Below are 18,396 nucleotides of genomic sequence, written 5' to 3'. Positions count from 1 at the left end.
AGCCTGCCAGCTGCTGTCCATCACACCGTCGCCCCTCCAGAGAGGGAGAGGTGAACTTCTGAGGCCTGTTCACACGGAGATACTGCTCTCAGTTGACCCCGCGCTGGAAATGTACTGACGCAATTAGCCGCATTTATAACAAAGTGTAGAGTTCCCCGCTTTGTGCCCGCGCTTACAGCTCATTTCCATCAAGTGAAACGCGCTCTGTGGCTGCACTTGAACGTGACGACCTTTTGTTGCTCTTTCGTCGCTTTTAAAGCATCAACATGGCCGATCTCACACCACAGCTGCTCCCCGCTGTTCAGAAGAGTCTGTTCAACCCTGCAGCACCGAAGAGCCACAAAACCACCACAGCTTTCAGGAAAACACCCGAGATGGACGTTAGACGGGCCAGAAGACGACATTTAGCAGAACATTATGACGTACTGTTGATGTCATCACTTCATCAATTCATCAAACTAGACATTTTTGTGAGATTCTTTAATTGGCACGTGAATTCTTGACGTGGTTTGTGAGGTCACAGTGATCTTTGAGCACCAAAATGTAATCAGTTCTTTCTTTGAATCCAGTTCCTGAGAGTTTACGCCCACAAAGAACGAGGTGGACGGAGGGATAACACGAAAAAACATAATGCCTCCGCTAAGAATGTCGCCGGCACGGAGGCAGAAATACGACGCAAAAATCACAGAGATGTAGAATTTCATGTGACTCATATTACCACGTGACCTTTTGGTGTTGCCGTAGATTTTTATCCTTTGCAAATTACGGACACGGCAGATTCACAGAAGAACTCGACAGACGACTCATCAGTAAAACATCGACATTATTTGTGGGGACGTCGTGATGTCAGCTGGAACAACGAATCACATACAGTTCGTCTCAAAGTCTGATGAGTCTTTTTCCTATATTTAACCAGCCTCTGGACACCTCGGATGTTTCGTTGACAGCTTTAAAAGGCGTCGTAAAAAAAAAAAAAAAAAAAAAAAGAGTCGCTGTGACACAGAAGAACAGCCGCACACACTCATCACTCAGCAGCGTCCAGCAGAACCGGTTCAAATCGGTTCACGGGTTGAAAACAGCACGTTTGTTCGGACTTTTCTGATCTGCAGGCTCTTTAAACTGTCCTAAAATGTGCCAAACGTACAATATGTATGAATCCAGTTTTCTCCTCGCAGCTGAACATTGTGTTTCTGCTCTGTTGCTCTCAGCGGCGGCTGCCGCGTGTCAGGCCCGTATATCAGGCCGAAGCGAGATGAGCTGAGTTATTGTTGCGAGAGGAAACATGGACTTGGAATTTGAGCCGGTACGAGTAACAGTACAAGGTCACTGTAAGAGGATTAAACGCGGCATCCGCGGCACGTACGTAACCATTTATGTTCATGCCCAAACAGACAGCCCGGCCCCTGAAGCTGTGACTAATAATTTGTTACTTTCCACTCCTGATTAGGATGCTGAGCGTTGCCGGAATGATTATTGATTGAATACCGTCATCCAAACTCCAAACCCGCCCAGCAGCTGTAGAATATAACTCCGATCTTCTTTGTGGTGGACGACACCGACACACACAGAAGCAGTCATTAAAATCTGTCATTCTCCTGATTGATTACACAGATTAGTGCTTTGGCTGCTCTGTATTAAGTGGCCTGTTGGTGCTTTACTTTAAACTGTCGAGCTGAGTAACAGACGGATATATCTGATCTCTTCACGCAGCGATGTTCGTCTCTAACTGAGCAACATCTTGGATATTCGCCAGCTTGGCTTTATAATCTTATTCATGCGACTGCGCCGCCTGTTTGTTACCTCAATTTCTTTAAAAATATGATTCAGCCTCGAGTTTTTACAGCTGTTCCCATTTGTGTGGTTTGCTTGTTTCAGTGCTGTGCTGCATTCCCAAAGATAAGAAGGAAAATAGCAACAACAATTAACATTAATTATTACCTGGACTGTATCCACATGGCGGCCATTTTCCTTTGACTTCACATCCGGGTTGGGAAGCTCAAACGTTGAGCTGATGTTACACCGCTGTGTTCTGCCTTACAAGTCGTACAAACGTGGTGAAGTTTGTCAAATATTAACAAGGATTTTTGTTCAGCATCACCCTGATTACCTCGACACAAATAGCATCTTATTATACATTTACTAAACATAGAATAGTTTGCGATTTGATTACGTTTACGATTACGTTTAACTTCCCTGACCACTTCTGCATGTCTTTGGATTGTGGGTGGAAGCCGGAGTACCTGGAGAAAACCCCACGCAGTCTACAATGCAAGGTCCGCACAGAAAGGCGCCGCCCCAGCCGGGTCTGGAACCCAGGTTCTTCTTGCAATTTCAGGCAATCAACCGAAAACTCACTGACTTTGAGACAAGGGGAACTGTAAAAGCAAAAATGCTAACTGTCTTCTGGGTTTTAGGACTCATTTACAGCACTCGGTTGTCTTTACAGCTGCTGATCAGTCAGGAAGTAGTGAAATGAAACAGTTTGTCAGATTTGCCTGCATTCATACAACTTGCATCCTGTAACACAGAGGTGCTACACTGAGACTTCCACCATGAGCGTGATGTCAGAGGAAAATGGCCGCTGTTTGAATATGGTCTATGCAAGCAACATAGCTAGCACAAAGTAGAGAAGCTAGCTAGGAATGACCACGTCCATCACTCGAAAAATGGGATGCTAACATGCTAACCTAAGAAGCTGTACAGAAGAACACTACAGGCCTACTTCTGTTGTATTAGCATGTTAGCATCGCTTTTACGAGCATCTGAGTATGTTAGCATGCTGATACGGGAGCGTGCCTATGTTCCCACATTCCTTTCAAGATTTTTTTTCCAAAATTAGGCCCTATGTTACCACATTTCCTCAGAAAATGTCCTAGAAATGTGGGACCACTGGGCTGACCCCGCTGATACCAGCTCAAAAAGCACAGTGCAGCCTCAGGCAACCGTTAGCATTAGCACCCTGCAGATTTAAAAACTACACTATTGTACAGTTAGGCTGACTATAACATTACACAGTAACTAGAGGCTAATCATAATTACTCTGACAAGCAACCAAGGCTTTATTTGTGATTGAATATGAGTCAAACCTTCTACGACGAAAGAGGCACTTTTAAGATTTACCGTAGTTTCGTTTTCGGGCAAGCTAATTTTCAATGGGAGTGCTACGGGAACTTTTAGGCTAGCATCAAAATCTCTAAGAAGGCTCGACACAAAATGAAACTTTGCTCGTAGAATCACCAGGGTCTCTACACATGAACACGAGCACTGAGAACATTGTTTGTGTACGCAGAGTTTACCAAAAAGAAGGTTTTTGAACTACTCACCGTTGGAGCTGGATCTCTGGCGCGCTGCCGTCATGGCAGACAAAAAGTGTCGATCCCCAAGTGAGACCTAACAGGCAGGAAAGTAATGGAGGACCTCCTACCTGTTAGGTCGCACTCTGGGACCGACACTTTTTGCCTGCCATGATGGTGGCGCGCCGGAGGTGCTACTGCTAATGTGAGTTGTCCAAAAACCTTCTTTTTAGTAAACTCTGTATACACAAACAATGTTCTCAATGCTCGTGTTCATGTGTAGAGACCCTGGTGATACTACGAGCAAAGTTTCATGTTGTGTCGAGCCTTCTTACTGTTTAAAAAATAGCGATTTTGATGCTAGCGTAAAAGTGCTCGTAGCACTCCATTGAAAATTAGCTTGCCCGAAAACAAAACTACGGTAAATCTTAAAAGTGCCTCTTTTGTCGTAATTATGCATTTACACAAAGGTTTGACTCATATTCAATCACAAATAAAGCCTTGGTTGCTTTTTGGCGTGAGCTTTACTTTAAAGTTGCTATATGCAACATTTAGCAACATTAGTGATTGCACCATCTGCAGAACAAACAGACAAAGTACGCTATCGTGCCGTCTCCAGCTGGTCGCCACTGACAGCAGACGTGTCACTCACTTACACATCACGGAAAGCAAATCCAGCTCCGACTACCAAAGCAAATAGCGCAGAAGCTCGGATGTAAACACGCATAGCGGTCAGGACGCCATCACTCCACAACATCTTTATATAGCACGTCGTTGACTGCTGCCATGTTGCCGTCCGACATCTCATTCATAGAAGCTTTAACATATGAAACCAGGAATCAGAAAAAATAAATGCCCTGACGTGAACCGGTTGATGTGTGAGGGGGAAACATCTGAGAGTCCACTTCAGTGTCCTGGATTTGCCTGAGAAACCTTATCCTAACCCTTGTACACACACACACACACACACACACAGACACACGGGGGGGGGAAGAGAGCAGCAGCAGTTCTGTCAAGAAGAAGATGGGATGGTGAGAGGAGGGTGAAGGAGGGCTGAGCTGGCTTCCCCCCCTGCGGACTCGGCAGTGAAACACCAATCGGACCTCTGTGAATCTCTCCGACATTGATCTCATAAAGATATTGGCAGCGTGCAGAGACATGACTGCAGCCGTCACCGCTGCTGCACGTCGCTCTAACACAGATTCACTGGAGGAAAGTGTGGGAATAGTGGAACACGGAGAACAAACTGACGTGAAAAAACAGGAAGCCGAGGAAAAGAAATCCTAAAATCTTCCCAATCATCATCACGGCTCTCCCTCTCTCTCTCTCTCCCTCTCTGTCTCTTTAATTCACTCTCTCACTCTCTCTATATAAAGTCAGTTTGATTGAGTATCTTTTTCGTTTGTGGGCTCAGCAACAGCCTCCCTCCTCACACACACACACACACACACACACACACACCTCCCTGTATGCGGCTGCCTGAACCCATGAAACGCTCTGCATGAGGCGACTGGTACTCTGGATTCCTATGAGCCTTCATTTTGAGGTAAGAACACGCGGGCGGGACCGTCTGGTACCGTGCATCTTTACGGACCCTGAGGGACTCTAAGTGGTAATAAAATGGGATCACTACGGCTGTTGGAAGCAGCAGCAGCGCTGTCGGCACTTAATGCAAGCCATATTACAATGTCCATTTGTCTAGTTGTGTGTGATCTGTCTGGCATTCTGTGTTTGCAAATCTGAGGAAGGTGCACAGCTGACAACCTGCATAGTAGATGTTTCAGTGTCATGCATCTCGCTTGGTACGTGTTGGTAAATGTTGAAAGAGCATTTTTAAACGGTCACTTGTGTTTAATGTGCTCACTGTGTCTCCATAATTCATGAACCATCCCAGTACATTTGTGACCCACGTGGACCGTCACACATGTGTTGTACAAATGCATGAACTATATGTAAGAAGCAGGCATTTAAAGTAATCTTGATCCAGGTACGAGTTTTTATATTTCTGCTGCATTGTGTCCAATTTCGTAAGTGGACAGTGTCTTTGTGTATTCTCAGCAGCTGTAAAACTGTTCGGGGGAGCGAGTGTATATTTCGCTGTCACCGTGCGACAGTTTATTGCTCTAATTTTGGATGGAGACCAACGGACCTGCTGACGAAAAAGAGCTGCAGTCACCGAACTTTAGGAGCGAGGAGCTTGTTCCCCTCTCTCTGTTTTTATACATTTTTAATCCGGCCTGCAGTCTAGTGATGCAGACTGAAGTTGGAAGTGTCAGGCCCGCCGGTCCAAATGATCAAATCCTTCCCTCTTAAATCGTTTCTGAAACTTCCGGAAAACAAAGGGAGTGTCCGACACATCTATCAGTTTCTCAACTCCATCGCTTTAACAAGGTAAAGGCGCATCAGAGTGCAGAGCCTTGGCTCCAGTTTCACTTTGAAATGAGAATGCCTTCTTGGTTTTCGAGCCGTCGATGAACGGCATCATCATCATCAGCAGCACACCGAAGCCTCTTCAACACTTGCAGAAATGACTGGAGCTCTCTGAGGTTCTCATCTGCTGCTTTTTTCAAGGTATCTGCACTCAAATCTTCATCTACACTGAGGCGTCGTTGTAGATGCTCTCGTCGAGGCTCGTCCTCACTGCAGACAGCTTTTGTGTTTTTCGGGGGGGGGGGAAGTGCACTTGTTGTTCTTGACTTATTGACGTGAGTGCATTGGATCGTAAACAGCATATGAAAATGTGTGTGTGTCTGGTTCTGTCCAGTGTCCCCTCCTTCAGAGTGTGAGGTGGACGGGCTCCCCAGTGGCTACGGATCCAGGGACAAAATCCTCCAGCCCGGGGAGAAGAAGGACTGGAAGAAGATAAAACGGACTCGCAGGTGAGCTCATCATCTGTCGGTTTATAACGTGGACCGTTTCTGTTTGATAGCTACACCTGCGATCATCTCTGTTCGAATGTCAGGCCGTTTTATCAGAGATGTTGCACTGACTGTGTGTCTGCCGTGTGGTGAGGCTTGAATCCATTTAATGCCTCATGTGCAGCTAATAGTCAGACTGCTGCCGGCCTGTGTGCAGCGGTCAGTGTGAAACCCCCCTCGTGTCTGTGTGGTTGCTGATGTTTTCAGCTGCAGGAGCTGGGATTCGGGCCACGCCAGCGCCGAGGCTGGCAAAGAGCAACAGCAGTCTTCGTTTGGAATCGGTGGAGGTGTCGCCATGCGCTGCTCCACCTTGCTCGCCATCCTCACCGGGGTGCTTCTGTACTTGGTGCTGGGAGCCGTGGTGTTCCGCGCCCTGGAGGCTCCGCGAGAGGAAGGCAAGCACATGCAGCTGCAGGACGCCCGCAGAGACTTCTTGATGAACTTCACGTGTGTCGGCCCCGACAACCTGCAGGATCTAATAGAGGTACGGTGGAGAAAATCACTGCCTGGCTTTGTGTTTTGACAGATAAACAGGCGGCTTGCTGAGGTGTAGTCTCTGAGCTGAGCACCTCCTCCCCTCTGTTCTTGCAGTTTTCCAGTGGGTGGGTGGCGTCTGGTGCCTCTTCCTCTTCAATTCAGAGACTATAAATGATGTTGAGCGTCCTGGTGGCACATCACAACCAACTTATGTCAGTTTTGTGTAACCTAAAGCAGATTGTCACCTCTTCTGGATTGTGACTCCTTCAAATTAAGTATTGTCTGTTTGTGATGCCGAGCGGTGATTTTCCTTTTTGCCTTTTACTGGCCTGACTGGGTATTATTATATATAACATATTTATTTTATCTCAGAAATGATCATGTGACCCAATAGTTCTTATTTAGGGGCCCTTTTAAGGTCCAGACCACTAGATCAACAACTTGAAATGAAACTTAGCACAGCGTGTGACTGATCATAATGCTACATGTGACAGATGTTTGATTTATAGATGACTTTCAAGATTAAAGGCCGCCTCAAAAAGTCGAAATGACATGAAAGTAATATGTGAAAATTAGATTCAAGCTGATTGAGACACAAATTTGGCCTCGAGGATGCAAAGCGGAGACATCAGGCAGGACTGAAGAGGAGAGAGAGAGACCTCAAAACTAAAAATATGTGGCAGGCAATCCAGAACATCACCAGCTACAAAAAGCAGAGAGCGTCCATCATGTGTGTGGCCACGCTGCCAGATGAGCTTAACATATTCTATGCATGCTTTGATCCTCTCAACAAAGCATCAGCTGTCAGGTGCACTCAGTGTCACTCTCCACAGCGATGCAAGGAAAATCACCACGAGTGTGAATATGAGTTAACGTACGGAGCCTGATTACGTCTCTTAAAACATGTCAGCTACAACTAACAGCTGACGATTTAACAGTCCACTGTCACAGGAGAAAATTACTTCACCTTTGTTCCCATCTCTAAAAAGTCTGCTGTGTTTCCGAGCACATTAAAGAAAGCTAGCATGGACTCTTACCGGTATGCACAGAGGATGCCACATCCACTGCCCTCCACTCGGTCGTCACACATCGATTACAAAACATAAACACTCTTCGCTTGAAATTGAACTCTGCAATTGGATATTGGACTTCCTCACAAGCAGACCCCAGACAGTTCAGATCAGCACACGCTCGACTGCCTCTGGTTCCAGCTGTAGACCCACGACCGTACTCCGAAACATCAAGAGAACCCGGTTGTCATGTACGCAGACGACGCCACCATCACCATCCGCATCACAAACAACAACAACAATCCACCTCACCTGTGACAGTCCAAAGGATAGACGGTTATAGATAATAGATTGATATTCTTCTATATTCTTTAATATTATAGTTGTGTTCACTTCTACTTCTGTCTGACAGCTTACAGAGTCTCAGCAACCAAACCACAGGTTGTTGTTTACATATAAACAAACTCCCGAGAGCATCTGGAGATTACAGACTGACCACCTCTCGTAGCTAAAAATATCATTTGGCCCGGCGTCTGACAGATATCAAACAGACTCTGCATCGTGTTTTATAATCGATGGGATGTTGTTTGACTCGGACAGTACAACTTATATCCAGTCGGTTCTGTGGGTCGTCAGGGTGACCCGTAAGATTTTGTACGGTGTTTGGCATCAGACAGTTTGCGCCCTCTGTGACCCGGTGGAGCGGTTCAGCAGAACTTTTGACCGGAGAACAGGTGTGGTCAGGGCAGCTATGTAAGGAAGGGTCTAGTCTCGTCTAGTGTGTGTGTGTGTGTGCAAAAACATGAAAGCTGATCCGTTCGCAGGTCAAGCGTTACGAGGCTAGTTGGCAGAGGTGCCGTGATCCCAAGATGTTTGTCCTCGCTCCAGAATGACAGTTGTAAATTACGGTTTTAGCCTGGAAAGCGATCTAAAGATGCAGCGGTGGACATTTGCAAAAAGGTTAAAGGGGCTGAAGGACGTGACAGAAGCAAATGGTGCGGCCTGTCGTGCATCCTGTGCTGATTGAATGAGAAGACTGAAAGGCTAACGAGGACACATGCATTACGCTTCATAATATTAGCAGTGCTCGGATATGGAACCCTTACGTGTTCAAGATCTAAAAAAATATAATAGATTTTATGAAATAATCACATGAACACATTTTTTGATATTAGAAAATTAGCTGAAATATATAGATGAATGAAAAATGTCAAAAATAATCCTTCAGAGAACAACTCTGTTCATTAATAATGATGTTTTTTTTCCAAAATATCTGATTAAAATTGGGTTTTTATTTCACAATTTTCCAAATTCAGGTCAAGATTGATTTTCTAATGTAACTTTCCATGACGGTGGTGAAAATCATTGCCCTCTAAACTTCCAGTTAATGTTGTCTAGCCTACCAAGTGACAAACAAATAAAGCCAGTTAGCTCCTGTTAGCGAGAGAAACAAAACAACCTGAAGCTATTCTTAATCAAGCGGCTGCAGCTGTAAACCAACACAGCCTAAACTTAACGAGGCTGCACATGCTAACCTAGCTAGTTAACTAGCGAAGCCGGTGCGTGAGTTTAGATCATTATTATATTATTCAGAATAAGGGCCAGATTATCAGTGTTAGCTCGCTCTCGTTGGTCAGACTAGATAAGCTCCCAACCTGCCAGAGCCGGGTAGATAAACGCCATTAGCTTGTCTTGTTAAGCTAAATAGATTAAATAAGATGTTAGCTTCTGTAACGGAGCTAAAACTAGCTGATTCAGAGTGCCGTTCTTGTCGCTCTAGCTAACGGGAGCTAACGTAAATGTGAAAAAAGTGACGAAACCACTGTCATGAAAAGTGACATAATAAAATAAAAAAGATGCTATATTGGAATAAATTCAGCTAAATTTTTAGGCATATTACAAACTTGATAAAAGAATATTAAACAGCATATAATAATAAGATATTCATCACTTCTAAAATTATTTCACCAAATAAAAAACACTTTGGGGCTCCATAGATAAAAGCAACAATAGGGATGATTAAATATTCATCTTTGAGAAAAGAAGATAACATAAAGAATCTGTTGGCGTCCTAAAAACAAACTTAATAAATAAAGTCAATAAATAAGCACCCTGTGATTTGATTGTATCTATTGTTAGGTGCTGTTGGAAAGATTATTAGAATAGTTTAGATGAGCCGTCATTATAGCGTACTTATAAAAACCTGAGCACATGTGCATCTACTGACAGCTTATATAAGAGCTGAAGTCATGTCGCTCATGAGGGAACAGCTGTTCTTCTCACGATGTTCTTCGACGAGCAGCATTGTGTCTCAGGTTTCCACAGAACCGCCGTCAGCTGATGTGTCAACAGATCTTCAAAAGACTCGAGTCCCGTCCGACTACAATGTGTTTTCAACTTCAGTGAAGTGAGATGTCACGCGGCACTCTTGTACCGCGGATTATCCTGCGTCTGCTGGTAGTACATGTTGTGATGACTGTGACACGGCAGGTGTGCAGGTGTGCAGGTGTTTGTGGTCTAACCAGTCGTCAGAGTCGCACAGTCAGCTGTGTCAGCATAATCCCCTCTGTTAGATAATATTACAGGATTTAAATTCAGCTAAACAGTCTAACAGAGTTGAATGTGAGACAGTTTTTATTTATTTTTGATCTAAATACTTCAGACACGTTTCCTGCTGTGGTGGACAGACAGCATGACTGACCTCACAATTCACCCTTCGACCCTGAATTCCTTCAAGTTAACATGTGCCAGTTGAAGAGACACAAGTCGTTCTAGTCTCAAAACAAAAGCCCAGTTTCTCAAAGTATTTACCTGTTGTTATAGTCACTGTGGCCACCTGGTCCCACCCGGTACAAGTCAATGATTATTACCTCTGCCGAGGTGGTTATGTCTTCGCCTGTGTTTGTTGGTTTGTTGGTTTGTAGGCAGGATTACACAAAAACTACTACACAGACTTCCACAAAACCTGGATGGGAGATGGCTCTTGGCCCAGATTAGACCCCATTAACTTTTGGTGCTGATCCAGGATTTTGTTTGTCACTTACGGGATAGGGCGTTGTCAACATCTTTGTTAATTTCTTAGGGAATATTGCTGCATGGATTTGGTTGAAAAGAAATCTGGCGAGGACAATTTGATGTGGATCATGATGAAAATCCTGATGTAGTGATGAATTTCTCTTTTATTATCAACCTAATATTGTGTAAATATGTGAATAGACCCAATGAATTTAAAACTTAAGTTATTTCAAAGTAAAATAACTAATATAAAAGCAATGAATCAGTTTTCCCAAATGAGTTGGGACCAACAGATGCAGCGATCATAACTTAACATAACTTATTAGAAGTCATAACAGGGTCTTTATTTAATCACAGCTTCATCATAGTCAGTTTTAAATTCAGAGTTAACAAACGTCCTCAAGGAGCAACAGACAACAAAACAGATAATTAGATGAGGAGATTAGATTATCTGTACTGGCAGCGGTTCGATAAACTCTGGACAGAACGGAGCCGACACAGTTATAGATCACAGGTCGCTTCTTTGTCGCTGACTGCTGATGCAGTGACAACGCATTTTCTACAACACAGCATTTACTGTGGAACACTTAAAGCCCTGCAGCTGATTTGTCAAGTGATAAACAGATATTTAATTGGACAATAAAAAGAATCTCAGGCTCATCAAATGATAGAATCACTTAATGCAACTGAATTAATCGATAGATCTTTATCGTCAATTATTGAACTATTTCTTAAACTCAACCACTTAACTCCTGTTCTTCTCCACTGTCCCATCCCAGGAAGTGGTGGAGGCCGTCAGTGCAGGTGTGGATCCCAGCAGCAACCTCACCTTCGTCAGCCAATGGGATCTGGCCAGTGCCTTTTTTTTCTCAGGGACAATCATCACAACAATCGGTGGGTGTCCACCAGAACCATCAATAAATTCTGATGGAGTATTTGTGACTTGAATCTGAGCTTTTTTTTTAACATGCTGTGTCTCCTCCTCCTCTGACCTCGCATCGTACAGGTTTTGGAAACATCTCCCCCAAAACAGAAGGCGGGCAGCTGTTCTGCATTTTCTACGCGCTGGTGGGAATCCCGCTGTTTGGTATCCTGCTCGCTGGAGTCGGAGACCACCTGGGTACTGGACTGAGGAAAACTGTAGCCAAAATAGAGATGCTCTTCCTGGTCAGACCCTTAACAGAGCATTCAGTCTTTTCTCCTGTACGTTCTCTCTATTCGTCTCACCCCCCCGACTACCTTGTTTCACTCTGCTGACAGAAATGGCGAGTTAGTCCGACGATTGTGCGGGTGATCTCCGCCGTCCTGTCCATCCTGCTGGGCTGCGTGCTCTTTGTTGCCGTGCCCATCTTCGTCTTCCAAGAGGTGGAGAAGTGGACTCTTCTGGAGTCGGCCTACTTTGTAGTCATCACCCTGACAACGGTGGGATTTGGAGACTACGTTGCAGGTATACAACAGTTCATCTTCCTGACAGACGGGCCCCCAAATGGATATTATTATGATTATGATGTTTAGATTCAAAACTATGTTCCCATTCCAACATGCTGTGTATTCATACTTTCCAACGCTCCATTGCTGAGGACTCTGGTGTTCAAACCTCGAGGTATCACAATATGGCAGAGTGATCTCTGTGGGTGTTGAGATGGTTCCAGATCCTTTGAGTAAAGCAAAAGTGTAGCCTATTCATTATTAGGGCTGGGTATCACCAGGTACCTCACGATACGATACTATCACAATGTTTTGCCCATTGTAACGATAATATCACGATACAGCGATTCTGCGATAATCGATATATTGCAAGAAATTTCATCCACGATACATCACGATATCTGTGTCACTGAAGAAATTCAGAATTTATTGACTGCACTGAATCCATTTCACAGGAATTACAAAACATTGTCAATCAATTTCACATGGATGACAGCAACTTGAATCTTATTAAATATTGATTTTGGCGCCAGTGTATCGATGACGTACCTCAATACAAAATATCGTGATATATCGTAGTATCGATATTTTGGTACACCCCTACTCATGATCTTACTAAAGGCTTATTTATTATCATTGATAATTTGACTGATTGGTTTAGAGCTGAAGCTGTTCTTCTTGTTTACCTCAATAATATCGCATCATGTAAGCTTGTCACAAGTTTTGGAAGCAAAAATCATAATCTGTAAGTAACTAAGGATGACAAATGGAGTTCAATAGAAAGTGCAGTGTTTCCCTTAGGGTTAAGGTTAGAAGCAGGGAAATGTCCTGAATATATAACAAGAACAAATTATATTTAGACTCCAGTAAATGTAGTGTTTCAGGGAGAGGTTCATGTCAGGACACTGTTAGAGACCATCGACTGTCATCGTGCAGGAATTTAGCTTTATACTACCTTTATGTGCATTTATATGCTGCATATATATTTTAGATTATAGAGTGGTTCACTCTCAAATCCAACTCCAGTATTGTATCAAATGTTGCTAATCTGTCTGTAAACGGTGACCAGAGGATGGAAGAGGACATCTCCTGGCTTTACCAGGAGCCCCGAAACATTGTCAACTAATTCTACATTCAGAGAATTCAAAGTTGAGAATAATACATGAAGGAGGTCTTGCTGAACATTATTTCATGTCATCTTGCTTCATTACACAGCTCAATAATCATTTCCTCAGAACATTTCCCTGTTTGCTGACAGCAGCCGGAGCAGAAACGTTGTTTTCACTGCCGTCTAATTTGTTACATTTTGATTTTCGCTTGCTTTTACATATTTTTTTAACTTGTTCTATGAAAGCATCACTCTGCTCGTATGACTTAATCAGTCATTCATGAATATTCCTGTCATCTGTGATGCATCAAGTTCACTTAGCACGGACAATTTTCATTCACCTCATCAATTATTCAGGGTTTTCTTTCTTATAACAGATGAATTATTGATCATCTACTCTGCTATGTAATACCTGCTAAATGTGTGTTTTCTCCACAGAAAGATGATGGATGGATGGAGGGATGGGTAGATGGATGGATGGATGGATAGATGGAAGATGGGTAAATGGATGGATGGAAGGATGGAAGGAAGGATGGATGGATGGATGGTTGGAAGGATGGAAGGATGGATGGATGGATGGATGGATGGATGGATGGTTGGATAGATGGATGGATGGATGGATGGGTGGTTGGAAGGATGGATGGATGGTTGGAAGGAAGGATGGATGGATGGTTGGAAGGATGGATGGATGGATGGTTGGATGGATGGATGGATGGATGGATGGATGGATGGATGGATGGAAGGATGGATGGTTGGATGGAAGGATGGATGGATGGATGGATGGATGGATGGTTGAATGGTTGGATAGATGGATGGATGGATGGATGGATGGAAGGATGATGGATGGATGGATGGATGGATGGATGGATGGATGGAAGGAAGGATGGATGGATGGTTGGAAGGATGGATGGATGGATGGATGGAAGGATGGATGGATGGATGGTTGGAAGGATGGATGGATGGATGGATGGAAGGATGGATGGATGGTTGGATGGAAGTATAGATGGATGGATGGATGGATGTGCTGCGTTTCCTTCTGTAAACTCCGTCTTCGGCTCTTTTCACAGGGGACTCTGGACTCGCGGGCAGTGACCACTGGTACAAGCCTCTGGTGTGGTTCTGGATCTTGCTGGGTCTCGCCTACTTTGCCTCCATCCTGACGATGATTGGTAACTGGCTCCGGGTTTTATCCAAGAAGACCAGAGCTGAGGTACTTCTTCTTTTCTCACATCTGTTTTATCACGGCTTCTCTCTGCCACATCCTCTCCGTCACCTCTGGTCTCATCCTCTTCCTTTAGATGGAGGAACTTCGAGCTCACGCCACCGACTGGACTCAAAACATCCAGAATATGTCGGTGGATTTTCGCATTCCAGGAAAAATCGATGACCCCTTCAAACGTCGTCGGCGAAAGCGCCGCCACGGCACTCGTAGTCAGGGTCACAGCATGTCAGCTAATGGGGAGGCTGTGGGGAAAGAAGACCCGAATGTGAGTCAGACTGGGTCTGAATCTTACACCTCTTCCTCCGTCTCTAACGAATCAGGCTCTGGATCAGAATCAGACTCTCAGGCGACTCAGACGGATAGAGTGCCTGAGGAGAAAGCAGCAGAGGCTGAAAAGGAGGCGACTCCTCCAGACCCCCACCTGTCTCAGCCTCTGGACTACTTTGGGGAGAACCTTGCGTTTATCGATGAGTCTTCGGACACTCAGAGCTGTAAACTACACTTGGATCCTCTGCTGGATACGTCGCTACCCAACTCTGCACGTTCTCGCCATCACAAGAGGAGACGCCACAGGAGACCTGTTCCACCCAGAAGCCCTAGAAAGGACCGCTCCAACCCGGCCAGGAGGGAACCCAACGGAAACCCAAAACCAGTTCCAAATCTACCAAATGTACCACTGAAGCCTTAAGACGGGAGCTGAATACAGACACTGCAAAAGCTGGCACAAGTATCGACTCGAGCGATATCAAACGTGTTCAGCGGAGTTTCTCAGTGTAGCATTTTATTTGTGTACATGTACTTGCTTGTTAAAATCCTGCTGCAGAAGCCTTAGCCCACAGGTGGTTTTGCATTTAATGCTCTAAGCATGCGAGTGTGTATGCCTCAGTCACATATGATGCTGTGATTTTTATGCCAATGTTCCCATTTCTTCCTGAGGAGTTACTGCTCTCTGTTGGTCCGAGGGCAGAACTGCACTTCCACTCTCTCCACACGAGGTCTCCAGCCTTTTACTAATCCAATGAGGAGAGGTTGCTTTGGTCCCAGACAGTTTCTCTTGAATCCTGCCAACAGTTAAACGGGTACTAAACACGCTCTTGTACATTTTGTTTTGGTATTTAAGAGAAGTTTTTTTAAATACTATGTACAGCCATAATATTTTCATTTTGATGGCCAAATGCACTAATCCCACTGTACTGCATCTATGTAATAAAGATTTTTTTTAAATGAAAGCAAAACTGTGTCTTACACAGTATTTTTTAGACGTTCAAGCTTATGAGCCTCTCTGAGAAACATGATAAAAGCTGTTGAGCAAACATATTGAGTAAATGCACAAAGATGACACGTCCTGTTCTTCCATGAAAAAAAAAGTAGGTCAGCTTTTCTAAGGTGCCAAATGGAGAGCCGAATCACAATGGAGGGTTTAAATGTTTCTCCAGAGACCAAACAGGAATCATCCAGCCACTGAAAACCAGCATCTGGCAACAATATGGGTCCCGCACTTATCGTAACCATGGCAGCATCATGACAATCATCTATGGACTGGAATATATCTGCTTACAATTCTCGATAACTCAGCTCAAATATCTTTTCTCCAGAATCAGTCACATCGCAGCTGAGAGCATGAGCCTCCTCCAGGATCAAACCAGGGTAAAATGTCTTTTAGATAATTAAATCTAGTCTTTTCATTGACCATCACGTCTTTTTGATGTGGGGAGATGTTTGGAAAATATTTTTGGTTGTTATAATCAGAGAAAAGTAGTCACATATGAAGGATACGTCAGCTACTGTACTTAAGTGTGAGTACAGTTACATTACTGAAACATTACATGTAAAATATCTGGTGTTCAAATAATACTTAAGGAAAAGTACAAATGTTTCTGTTTCTCCATATCTTCGGTATGAATTACTCCACGTTCCTGCTCTGTGGTCGTGGTCACCTCTAAAAACCTGCGCCTGCTCCGGAAGTTTGTCGTTCTGTCGATGTGTCAAGAGTTTTAACTGGTCCATTTGTGATCAGATCGCCTTATTGGCTGCAAACAATACAGATGAAAGGTTTAGATATGAATGCAAATTGTACTCAGTGCTCAATTATGATATTAAAAGTAACTAAGTACATTCTGTGATACATGTTTAATCACAGAATTGAAAAAGTACTCAGTACGCCACCAAAATGACTTAATTACGGTAATTTGAGTGGCTGTAATCGTTTACTTCCATTACTGCTTAGCATGCTAACATTTGCCAAGCAGCACAAAACAATAGTGGCTGATGGGGATGTCACCAAGCAAAATACTAGAAAAATCAACATTTTGACACGATGAAGGCTCGAGGAAAGGCCGGTCCAACGTGGTGGTTCTTATTATTTTGTGTACGCAGAGGGAGGAATGCGTCTTGTAATTTCATGGCGAGGCTGAAAACATTCCCCTGGCTTCAGTGCTCAGACAGGTCAGACCGCAGGGGGCATCCCATTAGCTCACCTGCAGCGAGTGCCATGTATTTAGACTGAGTCCTCACTGCAGCAGCTTGTGTTTGATTCCATCCCATCATCCTCCTGCCTGCCCTGTGCTGCAGGATCTGAATAGCACACATACAGAGTAAATGTCCTTCAAGTTGTCAATACGGGCCTCAAAGCATGTTCTTTGGCCGCTAAGCTCGTCCATGTAAGTGATACTCCTCTGGAAACTCTACCTAAGTGTTCCTATTTGAAAAAAAAAAGGCACCAAGGACAAACACGGGACAACAGCTTTTCTTCTGTGTCATGTTTTTTGTAAAGAGAAGCTGATAACGTCGCAAAATATTTAAAACATAAGAGTTGATGTTGGCAGTAATCCCCCTCTCTGAGTCAGTTACTGCACATTCCTGTCTCTGTGAACACAACCAGCAGATGGCACACACTGACAGGTTTCCCTCCCCGAGACGCCCCAAAACTAAATCAAACAGCTGACTTCTTGGATGCACTCAGCGTCTTTCACTGAAACTGATTCGCCGATCGGAATGAACTGGAAATGAGACAAATTGCTGTCCGCCTTCTGTCGCCCTGCTGCCATTGTTTTTTTGTTTTTTTTTATGACGAGTGGGCAAAATGTTTTTAAAGGGGGCCCCGAGGCAGGTTGAATGTGCGTCTAACCTTTTTGTGGGAAACGTGACACACATCCATCCTGCAGGATATGCGGAGGAAAAAAAAGGCAGCGTTGTGGCGTCGCGATCAGGAAGTCAGCCGACAGTGATGATGTGCTGTGGCAGTGGGTGACCTTTCAGTGGAGGACACACGCTCAGCTGCTGTGACGTCATTGCTGCAGTTTCCCCTCTGCAGCCGCTAGAGGGCAAAACTACTGATGTAGGCGAAAGCTTGACTTTGAGTTAAAGGGAAAATCCACCCTAAATTAGGCATCCTGGAGGGCCTGCTGTACTGGTGTGTTAGTCCTTTGCACACATTGCACTATTTACTACTGTTTATAGTGTTTATTACTTCAGTCCTCTGGGATCAATACATCCATCTACATTGTGTTGTAGTAAGACTCAACATCTTTATCTTTGCTTGATGTACTACTATTCAGTTGGTATCTTACCTCTTTTATAGCATATTTACTTAGCTGCATACTTCTCGTGGGCCTGCTTGTACACGGCCAATAAAGATATTTTATTTCCTATTCAGACACAAATCCTGGAGTTTGGATAATTCAAATATTGGTCAGATGGATGAAACATCCTCTGAGTGAGCAAAGCATCTTTTTCTTTAGTATGAACATGAGCAACGTGTGCGCCGACGCCAAAATATCTGTGATAAGCCAATATCGGCCGATTACTATCAGCCAACCGATACATCAGTCGGGCTCTACTGACAATTCCTAAAGAATAATGTGATGACATTATAAGAAATGTTGATCTGATCTCCAACTTAGTGTAACGGCTTCTCATATTTCTA

General features: G+C 44.1%; 1 protein-coding gene across 2 annotated transcripts; it reads left to right on the top strand.

Moving 5' to 3' along the window:
- Positions 1-4,414: 4,414 nt before the first annotated feature.
- Positions 4,415-15,695, top strand: kcnk4b (potassium channel, subfamily K, member 4b). 2 transcript variants are annotated; one of them, XM_030437286.1, is made up of 8 exons: positions 4,415-4,839; positions 6,058-6,172; positions 6,419-6,695; positions 11,493-11,607; positions 11,720-11,880; positions 11,974-12,160; positions 14,317-14,459; positions 14,548-15,695. In XM_030437286.1, the coding sequence occupies exons 3-8, from the start codon at positions 6,507-6,509 to the stop codon at positions 15,157-15,159; spliced, it is 1,407 nt and encodes a 468-aa protein (XP_030293146.1). In that variant the 5' UTR covers positions 4,415-4,839; positions 6,058-6,172; positions 6,419-6,506; the 3' UTR covers positions 15,160-15,695. The 2 variants fall into 2 exon arrangements, with proteins under 2 accessions (XP_030293146.1, XP_030293147.1); XM_030437287.1 differs by lacking the exon at positions 4,415-4,839 and adding an exon at positions 4,864-5,864.
- The last annotated feature ends 2,701 nt before the right edge of the window (positions 15,696-18,396 follow it).

This window comes from Sparus aurata, chromosome 13 (assembly GCF_900880675.1).
Source record: "Sparus aurata chromosome 13, fSpaAur1.1, whole genome shotgun sequence".
Classification (NCBI taxonomy): Eukaryota; Metazoa; Chordata; class Actinopteri; order Spariformes; family Sparidae; genus Sparus; species Sparus aurata.
The sequence above is the reverse complement of the archived record's forward strand: the minus strand, read 5'-3'. Positions and strand labels throughout refer to the sequence as shown.